This window comes from Panulirus ornatus, chromosome 37 (genome assembly GCF_036320965.1).
Source record: "Panulirus ornatus isolate Po-2019 chromosome 37, ASM3632096v1, whole genome shotgun sequence".
Taxonomy (NCBI): Eukaryota; Metazoa; Arthropoda; class Malacostraca; order Decapoda; family Palinuridae; genus Panulirus; species Panulirus ornatus.
This window is the reverse complement of record NC_092260.1, coordinates 8,567,504-8,586,446: the sequence shown is the minus strand read 5'-3', so window position 1 is coordinate 8,586,446 and position 18,943 is coordinate 8,567,504. Positions and strand designations below refer to the sequence as shown.

At 39.2% G+C, this 18,943-nt stretch overlaps 2 protein-coding genes across 2 annotated transcripts in view; one reads left to right on the top strand and one right to left on the bottom strand.

Moving 5' to 3' along the window:
* Positions 1 to 1,450, bottom strand: part of PolA1 (DNA polymerase alpha catalytic subunit) — a 436,605-nt gene extending 435,155 nt beyond the window's left edge. The window contains exon 1 of the mRNA XM_071683772.1: positions 1,299 to 1,450. Coding sequence (XP_071539873.1) covers positions 1,299 to 1,320 — 22 coding nt within the window. The 5' untranslated portion in view covers positions 1,321 to 1,450. The remainder of the gene's footprint in view (positions 1 to 1,298) is intronic.
* A 244-nt stretch (positions 1,451 to 1,694) lies between these two features.
* Positions 1,695 to 18,943, top strand: part of Karybeta3 (karyopherin beta 3) — a 180,963-nt gene continuing 163,714 nt past the window's right edge. Inside the window, exon 1 of the mRNA XM_071683770.1 lies at positions 1,695 to 1,809. Coding sequence (XP_071539871.1) covers positions 1,702 to 1,809 — 108 coding nt within the window. The 5' untranslated portion in view covers positions 1,695 to 1,701. The remainder of the gene's footprint in view (positions 1,810 to 18,943) is intronic.

Below are 18,943 nucleotides of genomic sequence, written 5' to 3'. Positions count from 1 at the left end.
CAAATACCCCTGAGGATTAGGTATCGTTATATAAAATGCAAAAAATCATGAGACAAGCTCTTTAAGATATTGGAGGTGCTTATGAGTTGCCATGGTTACAGGAGGGTTTGAGGAAAAGAAATGGAAGATAGCTAGGGTTAGGTGCATCTTATAAAGTTAGGGCAGATGATGTGTTTTGTAGGAGGATCTGGAAGCACTTAACAAGACCAAGAAGCCTCCTCCTACAAAGCCTATGAAATGTGAAGCTTCTTCAGATTATAGCATTACAATTCATAACCTAATGATGTGCATTTTTATAAAGGGTGGTGTTGAGATGCTTAAAATATGTATGACAAACATGAACTTCATAACAATCAAGTATGTTCAGGTCCTAGAGAGAAAACTAAAATAATAAGGTTGGTACATACTGTAAACCTGTCAAGCATTAAAGACGATTATCTAACCAATGTGATTCATGCTAACAGACATGAAATAGCTACTTTGATTCTCATAGCAATGTCTAAAAAAAAAGTGAAAATCTGCACTGCATTTTATAGCATTCACTACTTAATAAACCTCTTTAGACTATATAAATTTGCATACTTATGTAGTATTTCAGTTTTGTAATGAGAGAAACTCCTGAAAAGCAGCAACTTATTCATATAGTTAAGGTTCGAAGCATAAACCTTCCACTCCAGGAGTGTCTTATCCTGCCTCTATGCTAAACTAGATAGTACATCAAACAAGCTATAATACTGTTATTACAAATACTATTCTGTAAATCCTAACAAGAAGACTCTATCCCCGTGACCGTTATATCCTTGCCTATGTCAAAGTAACCCAAAGGTAAGAGACCGCTCTCGTAACTCCAATATTTGTGTAGCATTCATGAAAACAATTGTCGGCAAAATAGGGTTTTACGACTGATATAAAAAAAAGGTTTCAACTTAGTTATCATTAGGATTCTATCATTGACTAAAGGCATATTTTCAGTAAAGATTTGGTAATAACTGCCAATATAAGATACACAGCTAACATATCAATGGCATCGGTTATAATGTATTTCCGTCAATAATGCTGAGATCCAATGGCAAGGTTATGGGCTTCGACATAGAATAATAGAGCTTGCATAGCGTACCCTTTTGAGATTATACGTAGTATATTCAGTATTTATAATTTATTTTGGGTGTTCAATACAGCAATACTCATTGTTACAACGAATTGGACATCAATGTTGGCTTCAAAGAAATATTCTCGTGGCTGATAAGTTCACCATTGTCAAGCCAGCTCTAAATACATAAGCCACAATATATATTTACCATTTTCTCCATTTGCACTCATGGTGAACTACAATTCAATCTAGCAGAAGACCTCACATAACGTAAATTGCGCGCGAAAAGCGAATAAAACAATAACAATCCGGGATAGTATCGTCTCAAGCGCATGAATTTTCAAGCCTGTAAAATCTCAGTCTCGGACTACCTCCTTTGAACTAAAACGCGGGAAACATAGATGAATAGTCTTTTAAAGAGAACATAATACGTCATTAATAATTCATTATTCTATACATAATAACAATATATAACAAAGGATGGTTTTAGACGTGATATAAACTTAGAAATAAAAGTAAATAATCAAACAAACTTAATATTTTTTCTAGTTTATATAAAGTTGGATAGGCCATGTTGCGTCGTGCTGTAGGTAGTGTTGGAACAAAATCATATGTCTGTGGTAGTGGTCCCGGCGAAAATGGCGGGTGATCAGGAGCAATTTCAGCAACTATTAACCGGATTGTTAAGTCATGAAAACAAAATTCGACAACAGGCCGAGGTGAGTGTACTATAAACACTCAAGGGTATCTCTGAAAAGCAGTTTGACTCAAAGCATTGAGGCCAGTTCAAGAAATGTATGTCATTGAAAAAGCATGGCGACGACCAGTCCAACGTGGTTTCAGCACTGACTGTGAGACGTCTTCATTCCTGTTGTTGGTCAAAATTTTGTTAAACGTATTCGTAGTAATTTGTACTAAGTGTTATCTTTGATTGTATCCCATTCAATTTACTTCATAACATGAAATGATTTCCGTGAATGTCAGTACTGCTGTGGGTAAATTTTTATTCAGGTATATATACGTGATAATGATTTTCACTTTCTTAATGTTTTGATGTCAAAGAATTTCTCGAGTTTTACCAGTTTTCTGCATGGTTATTATAAACTCTAACTGAACCCCCAAAATTGATGATGCAATAGTGGTAATCTCCGAAGGAATATAGACAGATTTAAGTGTATTTTATACCCTCATTGCTGATTAAGATGGTAGTACTTTTTAATGTGAATTAATATGCATAGATATGTTCCAAATCCATATTGATCCATAATTATCTGTTTGGATATGGATGTCTGCATGACACTGGTAATGATAAACACAAAGTTGTGTCAAAAGTGTTTTGTCATAATTAATGGAGAATTTTTTTTTTTTTTGCAAAAGAATCTAGCTTGGGTTTAGATTTGACTGAAGGCATGATTATTATATAATTTGCTTTGCTTTGCCGGATTAATCGATTTTTGTGGTGCTAGAAGTGAACAATTTAGGAGGGGAGAATGACTAGACATGTCAGAGCCCAACCCCTCACCTTACTCTTACATATGCAGTTACATTTTTGATAGGTGTAAGCTTAGCCTCATTTTTTTTGTGTTTAGTGAATGCTTTTCAAGTCTTGCTTTAAAGTAATTTGTGGTATTGAAGTTGACAGATTACTTGTTTGATTATATGAGAGAGCTAGTTTTGAATATTGACTTACTCTGTTCTGCAGTGTTTAGAAGTTGATGTATCTCTTCATGTTGTTTTGTACGGCTTTTGTATTCCCAACCAAGGCCACTTCTTTGTTAAGTATATACTTGTATGTATTTCCTTTGCCAGGAGTCCCTTCTTTCATTACAAGGCTGATGCCGCTGCATGGGATTGAATTATGGTGGTGTGATATGTGTTAGTGTGTGTGTGCACTGAGTGCAGGGCAGTTGAATATTATTTTAGTTGCATCATGGGTATGAAGGAACTTGGGATATAGTGAAAGAGTGTTTGTAGTAATGGGCAGTGTCCAGAGTGTAGACAGTTGAGTGTGAATTGTTTTTCAATGGAATGAGGTTTCTGTTAGACATGACAGGGAATGGAGTTTAAGACCGAGTTGGAAGGTCGGTTGTTTAGTGCTTGTTGGGTTAGTTTGGTGTGTGTTTTATGAGTGTTGTATATTTGGATTGGGGGTCGTGAGTAGAGGTTACTGAATTGCTAGGTAGGGATAAGCCTCTTATTTTTATATGGGGGTTGGTGGTTAGTTATAGAGTAGGATGGGTCTAGTGCAGTTGCATAGAACTGAGTGTTAACCGTGTTAAGGTATGAATGTGTAGGGAGGATCTTTGTTTCGTTGTGCAGGTGTCTGTTGCGAGGCATTCACTGATTGTTCTTAGTACACAGTCTTCTGTGGGATGCAGCTTTGTTATATTTGCTTTCAAGAGAGAGTGAGGAATAGTTCTAACCATTCACATTGAGGGGTTGTGGTAGCAGCACCTAAAATAACTTAAGTTTGAGGTATGCAGCCATAGCAACACCCTTTTAAGTTTGCACACCTGAGGTATAAGTGGGAAAATGAATTGTGACTAATAAGGGTAGGCAACATATGAAACTGATGCTGGGTGATGAGCCAGTTAGTTTTGAGTTTAAGGGTCAGTAGCCATGAAAATGTTGGAGATAGCATAATACCCACTCTTTGCTGGACCATCTTTGGCCCTTGATGGCCAATTGATGAAGTCAGTGAGGTAGTAGTAAAGTATCTCAAAGAGGTGCACTGTATTGAAAGTGATGATCCAAACTGCTCATAGACGATGAAAACAGATGCAGTAGATCGTCTGGAAGTGACTGTCCACACTATATTAAGTATTGAAATGTACAAACAAATGGGTAATGAAATAATTTTGAATTCAGAATGAGACTGGAGAAAGTAGATGAAGATACAAATAGCTTACCTTCATAGGTCCTGCCTGAGTTTCCAGGAGATGGAAACTTTGTATGTTATTTACAAAATGATAATAGCCTTTGCCATTTTTTTCGGGCAGATATATTTTTCTCAGTGGAGTTGTTGATTTTATTTATGCGAAGATAGTAGACAGTCAACTTGGACTTGACTAAGTGAATAGATAAATTGTGGTTTTGAATAACTTTCCTGGAAATATCTCTGCATCTTTCAAATATGTATAATTGTATTCACAAAAGTAGGTATAGGGTCAAATTGATTTGTACATATGCAAGCACTGGATAGCCCATATGTATTTGCATTATGAGTTGAAATGCAGAATGTAGAGAGAGAAAAATTAAGAAGATACTCATGTATCTGGCAGTACTAACAGAGAATTACCCTTGTATATGACAAATGTTGACCCACAAGGTCGGGAGGTACCAGGAAGTTGTATTTTTCTTTTTCCATTTACTTGGGAACAAGTACTCTACCAATTACCAAAGTCAAAATATGAAATGATAATCCCTTTGATCTCTTAAATTTACTGAAGGCTAGTGTGAAAGGGTTAGAGTGGAGCAATGAATTGTATGTAGAGATTTTGAGTTATTCTCATCCAAAACTTCTGTGAATTGGTGTTCTAAGGGCATTGAGGTTGTCTTTTGCTTTTGTGTAGATATTTTTTGATCTGGGTGGTGAATGTCATGTGCATGGTGCATGTTGTATGTGATACCTAGATTGGTTGTTGGTTTCTTCAGGGGAAGGGAATAGCTATTCAGTGTGACTGGAGGGTGTGAGCTGAACTCTTTTGTGTGTGTGGTGGTTTAAACAATGATTGAAGACTTCTATGGCAAAGCAAACATTCTATTCTTGATGCACCTTTGTTCCAGTTTTGTAATGTAGTGCAACATGATTGATGTTCCTGTTGTGTCATGGTGTTGTGATGTGATTAAGGTTGTCTTCATATGAAAAGACCTTTGTGTTGAGGTTTGCTTGAGGTAATAGAAGGTTGTGTAGGTAGAGATTGAAGGGTTGGAGAAAGAAATAAACTTTGGAGAACTCCATAGTACAAATTCTTTTAGAGATGAAGCTGTTATTAGTGACAGTGGCATAGCGAATGGGGATGAAATTGGTCAAACACCTCTGTCATTGTTGTGGAGGGTGATGTCAAGTATATTTTGGGTGAGAATGTGTCGGGGGACAGTGTCAAATGCTTTGTTGATGTATATTGTCACTAGAACTCTACGGAAGGATGGGTTCTGGTTGGTTGAATCCATATACATATTCATACTTGCTGCCTTCATCCATTCCTGTCACCACCCCAACACACAGGAAACAGCAATCCCCCTCCCTAGAGAGATAGCACCAGGAAAAGACAAAAATGCCACATTCATTGACAGTCTTTAGGTGTCATGTGTAATGCACCGAAACTACAGCTCCCTTTCCACATCCAGGCCCCACAGACCTTTCCAAGGTTTACCTGAGACACTTCACTTGCCCTGGTTCAATCCATTGACAACACATCGACTCTGGTATACCACATTGTTCCAATTCACTGCATGCAATTCCTTGCATGCCTTTCACCTTCCTGTATGTTCAGGCCCCGATTGCTCAGAACTTTTTCGCTCCATCCCTCCACCTCTAGTTTGGTCTCCCGCTTCTCCTCCTTCCCTCCACCTTTGACACATATATCCTCTTTGTCAATCTTTCCTCTCTCACTCTCTCCATGTGTCCAAACCATTTCAATACACCCTCTTCTGCTGTCTCAACCACCCTTTTTATTACCACACATCTCTCTTACCCTTTCATTACTTACTCGATCAAACCACCTCACACCACATATTGGTGACATGAGTTTGGTATAGTGTGTGAAAGAAAAAAGCAGAGAGTAAATGTGAATAAGAGCAAGGTTATTAGGTTCAGTAGGGTTGAGGGACAGGTTGATTGGGAGGTAAGTTTGAATGGAGGAAGTGAAGTGTTTTAGACATCTGGGAATGGGTTTAGCAGCGGATGGAACCATGGAAGCAGAAGTGAGTTCTAGGAGTGTTGAAGAATGTGTGGAAGGCAAGAACATTATCTCGGAGAGCAAAAATGAGTATTTTTGAAGGAAAAGTGGTTCCAACAATGTTATGGGTTATATATAGATAAGGTTGTGTGGAGGAGGGTGGATGTGTTTGAAATGAAATGTTTGAGGACAAAATGTGGTGTGAGGTTGTTTGATCGAGTGAGTAATGAAAGGGTAAGAGAAATGTGTGGTAACAAAAAGAGTGTGGTTGAGAGAGCCGAAGAGGGTTTTTTGAAATGGTTTGGTCACATGGAGAGAATGAGTGAGGAAAGATTGACAAAGAGGATATATGTGTTTGAGGTAGAGGGAATTAGAAGGTGGAGACCAAATTGGAGGTGGAAGGATGGAGTGAAAAAGATTTTGAGCGATGGGGCCTGAACATGCAGGAGGGTGAAAGGGGTTTAAGGAATAGTGAAATGGAGCAATGTGGTATACCAGGGTGGACATGCTGTCAGTGGATTGAACCAGGGCATGTGAAGTGTCTGGGGTAAACCATGGAAAGTTTGTTGGGCCTGGATGTGGAAAGGAATGTTTTGTTGGGCCTTGATGTGGAAAGAGAGCTGTGGTTTTGGTGCATTACACATGACAGCTTGAAACTGAGTGTGAACAAATGTGGCCTTTGCTATTTCATGTGTGGCGGGATTGACGATGGGAAAGGATGAAGGCAGCATGTATGAATATGTACATGTGTATATATGTATATGTCTGTATATTTATATGTATGTATACATTGAAATGTATATGTATGTATATGTGCATTTGTAGGCATTTATGTATGTACATGTGTATGTGGGTGGGTTGGGCCTTTCTTTTGTCTGTTTCCTTACACTACCTCGCTAATGCAGGAGACATTGAGTATGTATAATAAAAAAGGCAGTGGGTTTGGATGATATTGCAGTGGAATTGATTTAAAAAGGGGGTGACTTTATTGTTGACTGGTTGGTAAGGTTATTTAATGTATGTATGACTTGTTGTGAGGTGCCTGAGGACTGGCAAAAGTTCTGGGAGCATAGAAAAATGTGTGAAAGTTGAGAATGTTATCTTGGAAAACCAAAATGGGTATGTTTGAAGGAATAGCGGTTCCAACAATGTTATATGGTTGCGAGGCGTGGGCTATAGGTAGAGTTGTGCAGAGGAGGGTAGATGTGCTGGAAATGAGATGTTTGAGGACAATATTTGTTGTAAGGTGGTTTGATCAAGTAAGTAATGAAAGGGTAAGAAAGATGTGTGGTACTAAAAAGAGTGTGGTTGAGAGAGTAGAAGAGGGTGTTTTGAAATGGTTTGGTCACATGGAGAGAATGAGTGAGGAAAGATTGACCAAGAGGATATATATGTCAGAGGTGGAGGGAACGAGGATGAGTGGGAGACCAAATTGGAGGTGAAAAAATGGAGTTAAAAAGATTTTGAGTGATCAGAGCCTGAACATGCAGGAGGGTGAAAGGCGTGCAAGGAATAGAGTGAATTGGAACAGTGTGGTATACCGAGGTCGACGTGCTGTCAATGGATTGAACCAGGGCATGTGAAGCGACTGGGATAAACCATGGAAAGTTTTGTGGGGCCTAGATGTGGAAAGGGAGCTGTGGATTCGGTGCATTATACATGACAGCTAGAGACTGAGTGTGAACAAATGTGGCCTTTGTTGTCTTTTCCTAGTGCTACCTCATGCAAATGTGGGGAAGGGGGTTTTCATTTCATGTGTGGCATGGTGGTGATGGGAATGAATAAGGGCAGACAGTATGAATTATGTACTTGTGTTGATATATATATGTCTGTGTGTGTATATATATGTGTACGTTGAGATGTATAGGTATGTATATGTGCGTGTGTGGACATGTATGTATATGCATGTGTATATGGGTGAGTTAGGCCATTCTTTCGTCTGTTTCCATGCACTACCTCGCAATCCTGGGAGACAGCGACAAAGTATAATATAAAAAAAAAATATATATATATATATATATATATATATATATATATTTATATATATATATATATATATTTTATACTTTGTCGCTGTCTCCCGCGTTTGCGAGGTAGCGCAAGGAAACAGACGAAAGAAATGGCCCCCCCCCCCCATACACATGTATATACACACGTCCACACACGCAAATATACATACCTACACAGCTTTCCATGGTTTACCCCAGACGCTTCACATGCCTTGATTCAATCCACTGACAGCACGTCAACCCCGGTATACCACATCGCTCCAATTCACTCTATTCCTTGCCCTCCTTTCACCCTCCTGCATGTTCAGGCCCCGATCACACAAAATCTTTTTCACTCCATCTTTCCACCTCCAATTTGGTCTCCCTCTTCTCCTCGTTCCCTCCACCTCCGACACATGTATCCTCTTGGTCAATCTTTCCTCACTCATTCTCTCCATGTGCCCAAACCACTTCAAAACACCCTCTTCTGCTCTCTCAACCACGCTCTTTTTATTTCCACACATCTCTCTTACCCTTACGTTACTCACTCGATCAAACCACCTCACACCACACATTGTCCTCAAACATCTCATTTCCAGCACATCCATCCTCCTGCGCACAACTCTATCCATAGCCCACGCCTCGCAACCATACAACATTGTTGGAACCACTATTCCTTCAAACATACCCATTTTTGCTTTCCAAGATAATGTTCTCGACTTCCACACATTCTTCAAGGCCCCCAGAATTTTCGCCCCCTCCCCCACCCTATGATCCACTTCCGCTTCCATGGTCCAGATCCACTCCCAGATATCTAAAACACTTCACTTCCTCCAGTTTTTCTCCATTCAAACTCACCTCCCAATTGACTTGACCCTCAACCCTACTGTACCTAATAACCTTGCTCTTATTCACATTTACTCTTAACTTTCTTCTTCCACACACTTTACCAAACTCAGTCACCAGCTTCTGCAGTTTCTCACATTAATCAGCCACCAGCGCTGTATCATCAGCGAACAACAACTGACTCACTTCCCAAGCTCTCTCATCCCCAACAGACTTCATACTTGCCCCTCTTTCCAAAACTCTTGCATTTACCTCCCTAACAACCCCATCCATAAACAAATTAAACAACCATGGAGACATCACACACCCCTGCCGCAAACCTACATTCACTGAGAACCAATCACTTTCCTCTCTTCCTACACGTACACATGCCTTACAAGGCAGCGGGTTTAGATGGTATTGCAGTGGAATTTATTAAAAAAGGGGGTGACTGTATTGTTGACTGGTTGGTAAGGTTATTTGATGTATGTATGACTCATGGTGAGGTGCCTGAGGACTGGCGGAATGCTTGCATAGTGCCATTGTACAAAGGCAAAGGGGATAAGAGTGAGTGCTCAAATTACAGAGGTATAAGTTTGTTGAGTATTCCTGGGAAATTATATGGGAGGGTATTGATTGAGAGGGTGAAGGCATGTACAGAGCATCAGATTGGGAAAGAGCAGTGTGGTTTCAGAAGTGGTAGAGGATGTGTGGATCAGGTGTTTGCTTTGAAGCATGTATGTGAGAAATACTTAGAAAAGCAAATGGATTTGTTTTTAGCATTTCTGGATCTAGAGAAGGCATTTGATAGAGTTGATAGAGATGCTCTGTGGAATGTATTAAGAATATATGGTGTGGTAGGTAAGTTGTTAGTAGTGAAAAGTTTTTATTGAGGATGTAAGGCATGTGTACATGTAGGAAGAGAGGAAAGTGATTGGTTCTCAGTGAATGTTGGTTTGCAGCAGGGGTGTGTGATGTCTCCATGGTTGTTTAATTTATTTATGGATGGGGTTGTTAGGGAGGTGAATGCAAGAGTTTTGGAAAGAGGGATAAGTATGCAGTCTGTTGTGGATGAAAGAGCTTAGGAAGTGAGTCAGTTGTTGTTCGCTGATGATACTGCGCTGTTGGCAGATTCAGGTGAGAAACTGCAGAAGCTGGTGACTGAATTAGGTAAAGTGTATGAAAGAAGAAAGTTGAGAGTAAATGTGAATAAGATCAAGGTTATCAGGTACGGTAGGGTTGAGGGACAAGTCAATTGGGAGGTAAGTGTGAAAGGAGTAAAACTGGAGGACGTAAAGTGTTTTAGATATCTGGGAGTGGATTTGGCAGCGGATGGAACCATGGAAGCATAAGTGAATTATGATAGTTGGGGGGAGGGGGCAAAAGTTCTGGGAGCGTTGAAAAATGTGTGGAAGGTGAGTGTTATCTCGGAAAGCAAAAATGGGTATGTTTGAAAGAAAAGTGGTTTCAACAATGTTATATGGTTGTGAAGTGTGGGCTATAGATAGAGTTATGCAGAGGAGGGTGGATGTGCTGGAAATGAAATGTTTGAGGACAATATGTGGTTTAAGGTGGTTTGATCGAGTACGTAATAATAGGGTAAGAGAGATGTGTGATGATAAAATGTGTGTGGTTGAGAGAGCAGAAGGTGTTTTGAAATGGTTTGATCACATGGAGAGAATTAGTGAGGAAAGATTGACCTAGAGGATATATGTGTCGGAGGTGGAGGGAACGAGGAGAAGTGGGAGACCAAATTGGAGGTGGAAAGATGGAGTGAAAAAGATTTTGAGTGAACGGGGCCTTAACATGCAGGAGGTGAAAGGTGTGCAAGGACTAATTGCTTTGGAACGATGTGGTATACCGGGGTTGATGTGCTGTCAATGGATTGAACCAGGGCATGTGAAGTGTCGGGTAAACCATGGAAAGTTTTGTGGGGCCTGGATGTGGAAAGGGAGCTGTGGTTTCCGTGCATTATGCATGACAGGTAGAGACTGAGTGTGAATGAACGTGGCCTTAATTGTCTTTTCCTAGCGCTACCTCGCGCACATTTGGGGGGAGGGGGTTGTCATATCATGTGTGACAGGGTGGCAACGGGAATGAATAAGGGCAGACAGTATGAATTATGTACATGTGTATATATGAATATGTCTGCTTGTGTATTTGTGTGTATACATTGAGATGTATAGGTATGTATATTTCTGTGTGTGGACGTGTATGTGTATACATGTGTATGTGGGTAAGTTAGACCATTCTTTCGTCTGTTTCCTTGCGCTGCCTCGCAAACGTGGGAGACAGCAACAAAGTATAATAAAATAAAATGAATATAATATATATATATATATATATATATATATATATATATATATATATATATATATATATATATATATATACATACTCATGCACATATTCATACTCACCTTCATCCATTGCTGTTGCTACCCCACCCCCACAGGAAAACAGCCTTTTTCCATGTCAGAGAGGTATTGCCAGAAAACAGACGAAGAATGACCCGTCCACTCATATACACATGTCCATACATGCATATACATATAAACATGTACATACACATACACAGCCATATAATTATATACACAAGTAAATATTTGTACTCTCTTGCCTTCATCCATTCCCAGCACCATCCCGCCCCGCAGGAAACAGCATCGCCACTCCCTGCACCAGGAAAACAGACAAAAAAAAGCCTCATTTGTTCACACTCGGTCTCTAACTGTCATGTTTAATGTGCTGAAAACATAACTCTCTCTCCACATGCAGACCTTTCCATGGTTTACCTTAGATATTTCACTTGCCCTGATTCACTCCACTGACAGCATGTCAACTCCAGTGTACCACATCTTTCCATTTCATTCTATCCCTTGCAAGTCTTTCACCCTCCTACATTGGAGCCTAAATATGCACAAGGCCGAAAGGCATGAATGGGATGGAGTGAATTGGAACAATGAGGTATAATGGGGTCGACTTGCTTTCAATGAACTTGAACCAGGGATTGTGAAGCATTTGGGGTAAACCAGGAAAGGGGTCTATGAGGCTTGAATGTGGGTAGGGAGCTGTAGTTTCAGTGCATTACACATGACTACTAAAGAATTGATGTCAGTGGATATGGCCTTCATCTGTTCTTGGCACTACCTCACTAACATGGGAAATGGTGTGCAGTTTTATTTGGGGGGGGATGGTGTGCAATTTTTTTTTTTTTTTTTTTTTTTTTTTTTTTTTTTTTTGTCAGGGGACTGAACCCTGTGGGACACCTGATGTAACTTCATTCATGATACTTAGACTTTAGTTTGCCTCAGTCACTTTTACATTTGTTTGTCAGAAATGTAATTCATTTCGACACATAGGCTTTGATTTCATGTGCTCAACTTTGCGTAGAAGCCTTTTATATGGCTCCTAGTAAAAGCCATTTGAAAGTAAAGATAAATGCATTCTAAAATGCGCTAATCAAGAGCCAAGATCCAAATTTCCAGCACTTTTTTAAAGGGCCTCCCTAAACAAAGAAATCCACTGAATAAGCTAAGTACAGTAGTACACATGATAATATCTGTCATGATGAAACTATATGAATATCTTCAGAATCATTGCGACCATGTGAAACAAAGGTTTTTATATAAGAGGCATCAGTAACAGGTGAGGTTTGTGCTAATGTAAAAGATAAAGTGATGCCTTATGAGACGTATGTAAGACTGTGGCACTTACCGATGTTCTAGTAGTATGTTCCCACCTGAAACTAATTAATTTCTTCCTTGATAAGTTGAGGTCTATATGATTTGTTTCTTCATTGTTCTTTTTTCTGATTTGGTCTTTCATTTCAAATGCCCACATGAAAAACACCCATTTTTCATAAAGACTATGATTAGGGTGAAGGTTGTGCAACAAAATAATATTCGTAGAATGGTATGCCCAGCCAAGGACACTTAGAGACAGAAAATGAGTTAAACCATTGGTTGCTGTTTTCAGAAAGCCACTTGCTATGGGAGATGTTCCAGAGGAACGGAAATTTGCCAGTTTAACACTGATATAGAAAATGGTTATAAGTCACTGCTCAGGAATTGATGTCCAGTTAGCTTAATATTTTTTGTAGGTAAACAAATACAAACCATCATTTAGGATATGATTGAACTATTTACAGGACCACCACTTTATTAGAATGATTCTCAGCATGGTTTTCAACAAAATCATTCATGTTTCACATGTTCGATTTCCTTTGATATAACCACAATGTATGATGGAAAAAAAGTATTTGTCATCTGCTTTGTTTAGATTTTCAAAGAGCATTTGATAAAGTTCCTTTAAGTCACAAGGAATTGATGGGATAGTACTTTGATGGTCAGGAAGTTAGCCATAAATAAAGAGTAGTGATTAATGGTCAAGTCTCTCCAAACTGGCTTGACGTAACAAGAGTTGTGTTATTGGGACCAGTTCCCTGTTTTGTATATTAAAGATATTGGTGATTGGCATCACTGTAAGATCTCCAGATTTGCAGATGATACTAAGATGGGGAATGAATCTACGGTGTAAGCTGAATGTCTGCACCCTCAGACTGTTTCGGGTCACATGGCAAACGAATTTTGATATTGATAAGTGCAAAGTTTTACATATTACTAGTAAAAATGAAAAGGGCAAAGTACAGAGTGAATTCTTTTGAGCTACAAAAGGTCTTTAAGGAAAATGACTTGGGGTTTAATAATCTCTAGTGACCTGAAGCCAAGAAAGCAGTGCACAGAAAAGGGGCAAGCAAAATTCTTGTATTCATAGAGAGGGCTTTCAAATTTGAGTCTTGTGAAATTATCACTGTTACATCCCTTTGAATGCTGGCTTCACTTTAGTTACATTTCTTAAGGAAAGACAAACAGAATGGAGTGAGTACAGACATGAGCTACCAAGGTAAATCCTGGCCTGAGACACAAATCCTTTGAGAGCTGACTGAATGAACTAAATCTATTTAGCGTAGAAGAGGTTGTTAAGAGTTGATCTAATAGATATTTAAAATGATTAAAGGCTTTGATTATTTCTGATGCTATTTGTCTAGTTTGATTGTAGTGATGGATATAAACTAGTGGGCAAATGTTTTACTTCGAGGTGAAGTACTTTTTCTTTAAAGGTATTATTGATACACGTATGGAATTATTTTCCCATTAGAGTAGTTGAAAGCAGTGCCATATATATGTTCGAGCATTGACTTGATAAGTATTTTGCTTCAAATCCACAACTGATGGTATTAGCACCTCCTAAGCTACACGACAACTGTACAGGTCTTCCTTTAGGAAAGTGTTCCACATCTTTCTACTCTTACCTGAGAATTATTTAAACCAAATATATTATATTTTAAAATTACATTATTATTATTATTTTGTTTTGTCGCTGTCTCCCGCGTTTGCGAGGTAGCGCAAGGAAACAGACGAAAGAAATGGCCCAACCCACCCCCATACACATGTATATACATACATGTCCACACATGCAAATATACATACCCATACATCTCAATGTACACATATATATACACACACAGACACCTACATATATACACATGCACACAATTCACACTGTTTGCCTTTATTCATTCCTATCACCACCTCGCCACACATGGAATAACATCCCCCTCCCCCCTCATGTGTGCGAGGTAGCGCTAGGAAAAATATAATGGCACATAATGGAACTTTTTTTATTATCTATCATTTACTGCATCATATTAGTCTCCAAAATTGTGAAATGTGTTATTATTACCAAATGAGTTGTTTAATCTGTGCCTGTTGGTCATCAAGCGCTTTGGTGATGACATAATCTGTGTGCCCTCAGTGATAACACACAAAAGGGCGTCTTTGGCAAGCACACAAACTTTATATGTACAGCACCAAATAAGGTAATTGTGCCTTTTTTGTTTGTTTTTGTTATTCTTGATAATTCATATTGATTGATAATTCTAGTACAGATACTTTTTGGTAAACCCTCGGAGATCCCTAGAGTTTTGTAGGTCCTTGATGTAATCATACAGTAGTATTTTAGATTATTCTTTGTGGATTGTAATATCTTCAATTGGAAATTTTATTACTTCATTCTTTACCAAAGGGATTAGTCCTTGTTTTCTCTTGTTAAGAAATTGCTGTAGTACTCAGCATGTAAGTTTCCATTTTTTCCATGATTTTCAACATTGAGTTTGGATTCTGTGGGTTTAGATAAAGATCTGTAGTTTCATTTTTTTGTGGTAAAAGAAGATTTTATAAGGTTCCATATTTCCTACTGGGTCATTAAAGCTTTTTCTGGACAAGTTTCTATTTGTACTTTTCTCATAACTTGTTTCTTTATTTCTGGATTTGCCTTTGTTATTGCTTTCTAGGCTAGTTGATATTTTTCCATTGGCTGAGGTATTTTATTTCATGAGATGGATATATTTGTTCTTTTGCAGACTGGGAATACTTAACCTCTTTTACTGAATGATTTAATTTCACACTAGTTTGTGCTGTCAGTCATCAACCAAAAAATATAGTTAATTTTGATGTTCAATTTTTCAATATCAGGAGGAGGCATACTTTCTAGTGCTAGCAGTAAAATTTTTGAAATCCATACTAGTTATAAAGTATTTATAGCAAAAATGCTGAAAATGTGAAGAATTGTTTGACCGTCATTGGTTCATCTTCCATAATTGGCTCACAGATTCACTCAGGTAGGTCAGTATGTATGAAAAAATTATAAATTGAATATTAATATTTTAGACTCAAAGGATCTACATGGAAAAATGACAGAAATTTGATAAAAGTTGTCTTGCCATAGTTTTTATTTTTTTTTAGTTTCCCTATAAATTATATACTTTAAAAAAGAATTATATTAATGTAAAAACAGAAACTTGAATAGTTTTACTTTTCTCATAACTTGTTTCTTTATTTCTGGATATACCTTTGTTATCGCTTTGTAGGCTAGTTCATATTTTTCCATTGGCTGAGGTATTTTATTTCATGAGATGGATATATTTGCTCTTTTGCAGACTGGGAATACTTAAACCCTTTTACTAAATCAACCAAAAAATATAGTTAATTTTGACGTTCAGTTTTTCAACATCAGGAGGCGGCATACTTTCTAGTGCTAGCAGTAAAATTTTTGAAATCCATACTAGTTATAAAGTATTTATAGCAAAAATACTGAAAATTTGAAGAATTGTTTGACCATCATTGGTTCATCTTCCATAATTGGCACATAGATTCACTCAGGTAGGTCAGGAGGTCAGTATGTATGAAAAAATTATAGAAATTGAATATTAATATTTTAGAATCAAAGGATCTATATGGAAAAATAACAGAAATTTGATGAAAGTTGTCTTGCCGTAGTTTTTATTTTTTAGTTTCCCTATTAATTATTTTTTTGCTTTGTCGCTGTCTCCCACGTTTGCGAGGTAGCGCAAGGAAACAGACGAAAGAAATGGCCCAACCCACCCCCATACACAATGTATACACACACACGTCTACACACGCAAATATACATACCTATACATCTCAATGTACACATATATATACATACACAGACACATACATATACCCATGCACACAATTCACACTGTCTGCCCCCATTCACTCCCATCGCCACCTCGCCACACATGGAATACCTTCCCCCTCACCCCTCATGTGTGCGAGGTAGCACTAGGAAAAGACAACGAAGGTCCCATTCGTTCACACTCAGTCTTTAGCTGCCACACAATAATGCCCGAAACCACAGCTCCCTTTCCACATGCAGGCCCCACACAACTTTCCATGGTTTACCCCAGATGCTTCACATACCCTGATTCAATCCACTGACAGCACGTCAACCCCGGTATACCACATCGATCCAATTCACTCTATTCCTTGCCCTCCTTTCACTCTCCTGCATGTTCAGGCCCTGATCACACAAAATCTTTTTCACTCCATCTTTCCACCTCCAATTTGGTCTCCCACTTCTCCTCGTTCCCTCCATCTCTGACACATATATCCTCTTGATCAATCTTTCCTCACTCATTCTCTCCATGTGCCCAAACCATTTCAAAACACCCTATTCTGCTCTCTCAACCACGCTCTTTTTATTTCCACACATCTCTTACCCTTACATTACTTACTCGATCAAACCACCTCACCACACATTGTCCTCAAACATCTCATTTCCAGCACATTCACCCTCCTGCGCACAACTCTATCCATAGCCCACGCCTCGCAACCATACAACATTGTTGGAACCACTATTCCTTCAAACATACCCATTTTTGCTTTCCGAGATAATGTTCTCGACTTCCACACATTCTTCAAGGCTCCCAGGATTTTTGCCCCCTCCCCCAACCTATGATTCACTTCCGCTTCCATGGTTCCATCCGCTGCCAGATCCACTCCCAGATATATAAAACACTTTACTTCCTCCAGTTTTTCTCCATTCAAACTTACCTCCCAATTGACTTGACCCTCAACCCTACTGTACCTAATAACCTTGCTCTTATTCACATTTACTCTTAACTTTCTTCTTCCACACACTTTACCAAACTCAGTCACCAGCTTCTACAGTTTCTCACATGAATCAGCCACCAGCGCTGTATCATCAGCGAACAACAGCTGACTCACTTCCCAAGCTCTCCCATCCACAACAGACTTCATACTTGCCCCTCTTTCCAAAACTCTTGCATTCACCTCCCTAACAACCCCATCCATAAACAAATTAAACAACCATGGAGACATCACACACCCCTGCCGCAAACCTACATTCACTGAGAACCAATCACTTTCCTCTCTTCATACACGTACACATGCCTTACATCCTAGATAAAAACTTTTCACTGCTTCTAACAACTTGCCTCCCACACCATATATTCTTAATACCTTCCACAGAGCATCTTTATCAACTCTATCATATGCCTTCTCCAGATCCATAAATGCTACATACAAATCCATTTGCTTTTCTAAGTATTTCTCACATGCAGTCTTCAAAGCAAACACCTGATCCACACGTCCTCTACCACTTCTGAAGCCACACTGCTCTTCCCCAATCTGATGCACTGTACATGCCTTCACCCTCTCAATCAATACCCTCCCATATAGTTTACCAGGAATACTCAACAAGCTTATACCTCTGTAATTTGAGCACTCACTCTTATCCCCTTTGCGTTTGTACAATGGCACTATGCATGCATTCTGCCAATCCTCAGGCACCTCACCATGAGTTTTTTTTTTTTTTTTTTTTTTTTCCGCTGTCTCCCGCGTTTGCGAGGTAGCGCAAGGAAACAAACGAAAGAAATGGCCCAACCCACCCCCATACACATGTATATACATACGTCCACACACGCAAATATACATACCTACACAGCTTTCCATGGTTTACCCCAGACGCTTCACATGCCTTGATTCAATCCACTGACAGCACGTCAACCCCGGTATACCACATCGCTCCAATTCACTCTATTCCTTGCCCTCCTTTCACCCTCCTGCATGTTCAGGCCCCGATCACACAAAATCTTTTTCACTCCATCTTTCCACCTCCAATTTGGTCTCCCTCCTCTTCTCGTTCCCTCCACCTCTGACACATATATTCTCTTGGTCAATCTTTCCTCACTCATTCTCTCCATGTGCCCGAACCATTTCAAAACACCCTCTTCTGCTCTCTCAACCACGCTCTTTTTATTTCCACACATCTCTCTTACCCTTACGTTACTTACTCGATCAAACCACCTCACACCACACATTGTCCTCAAACATCTCATTTCCAGCACATCCATCCTCCTGCGCACAACTCTATCCATAGCCCACGCCTCGCAACCATACAACATTGTTGGAACCACTATTCCTTCAAACATACCCATTTTTGCTTTCCAAGATAATGTTCTCGACTTCCACACATTCTTCAAGGCTCCCAGAATTTTCGCCCCCTCCCCCACCCTATGATCCACTTCCGCTTCCATGGTTCCATCTGCTGCCAGATCCACTCCCAGATATCTAAAACACTTCACTTCCTCCAGTTTTTCTCCATTCAAACTCACCTCCCAATTGACTTGACCCTCAACCCTACTGTACCTAATAACCTTGCTCTTATTCACATTTACTCTTAACTTTCTTCTTTCACACACTTTACCAAACTCAGTCACCAGCTTCTGCAGTTTCTCACATGAATCAGCCACC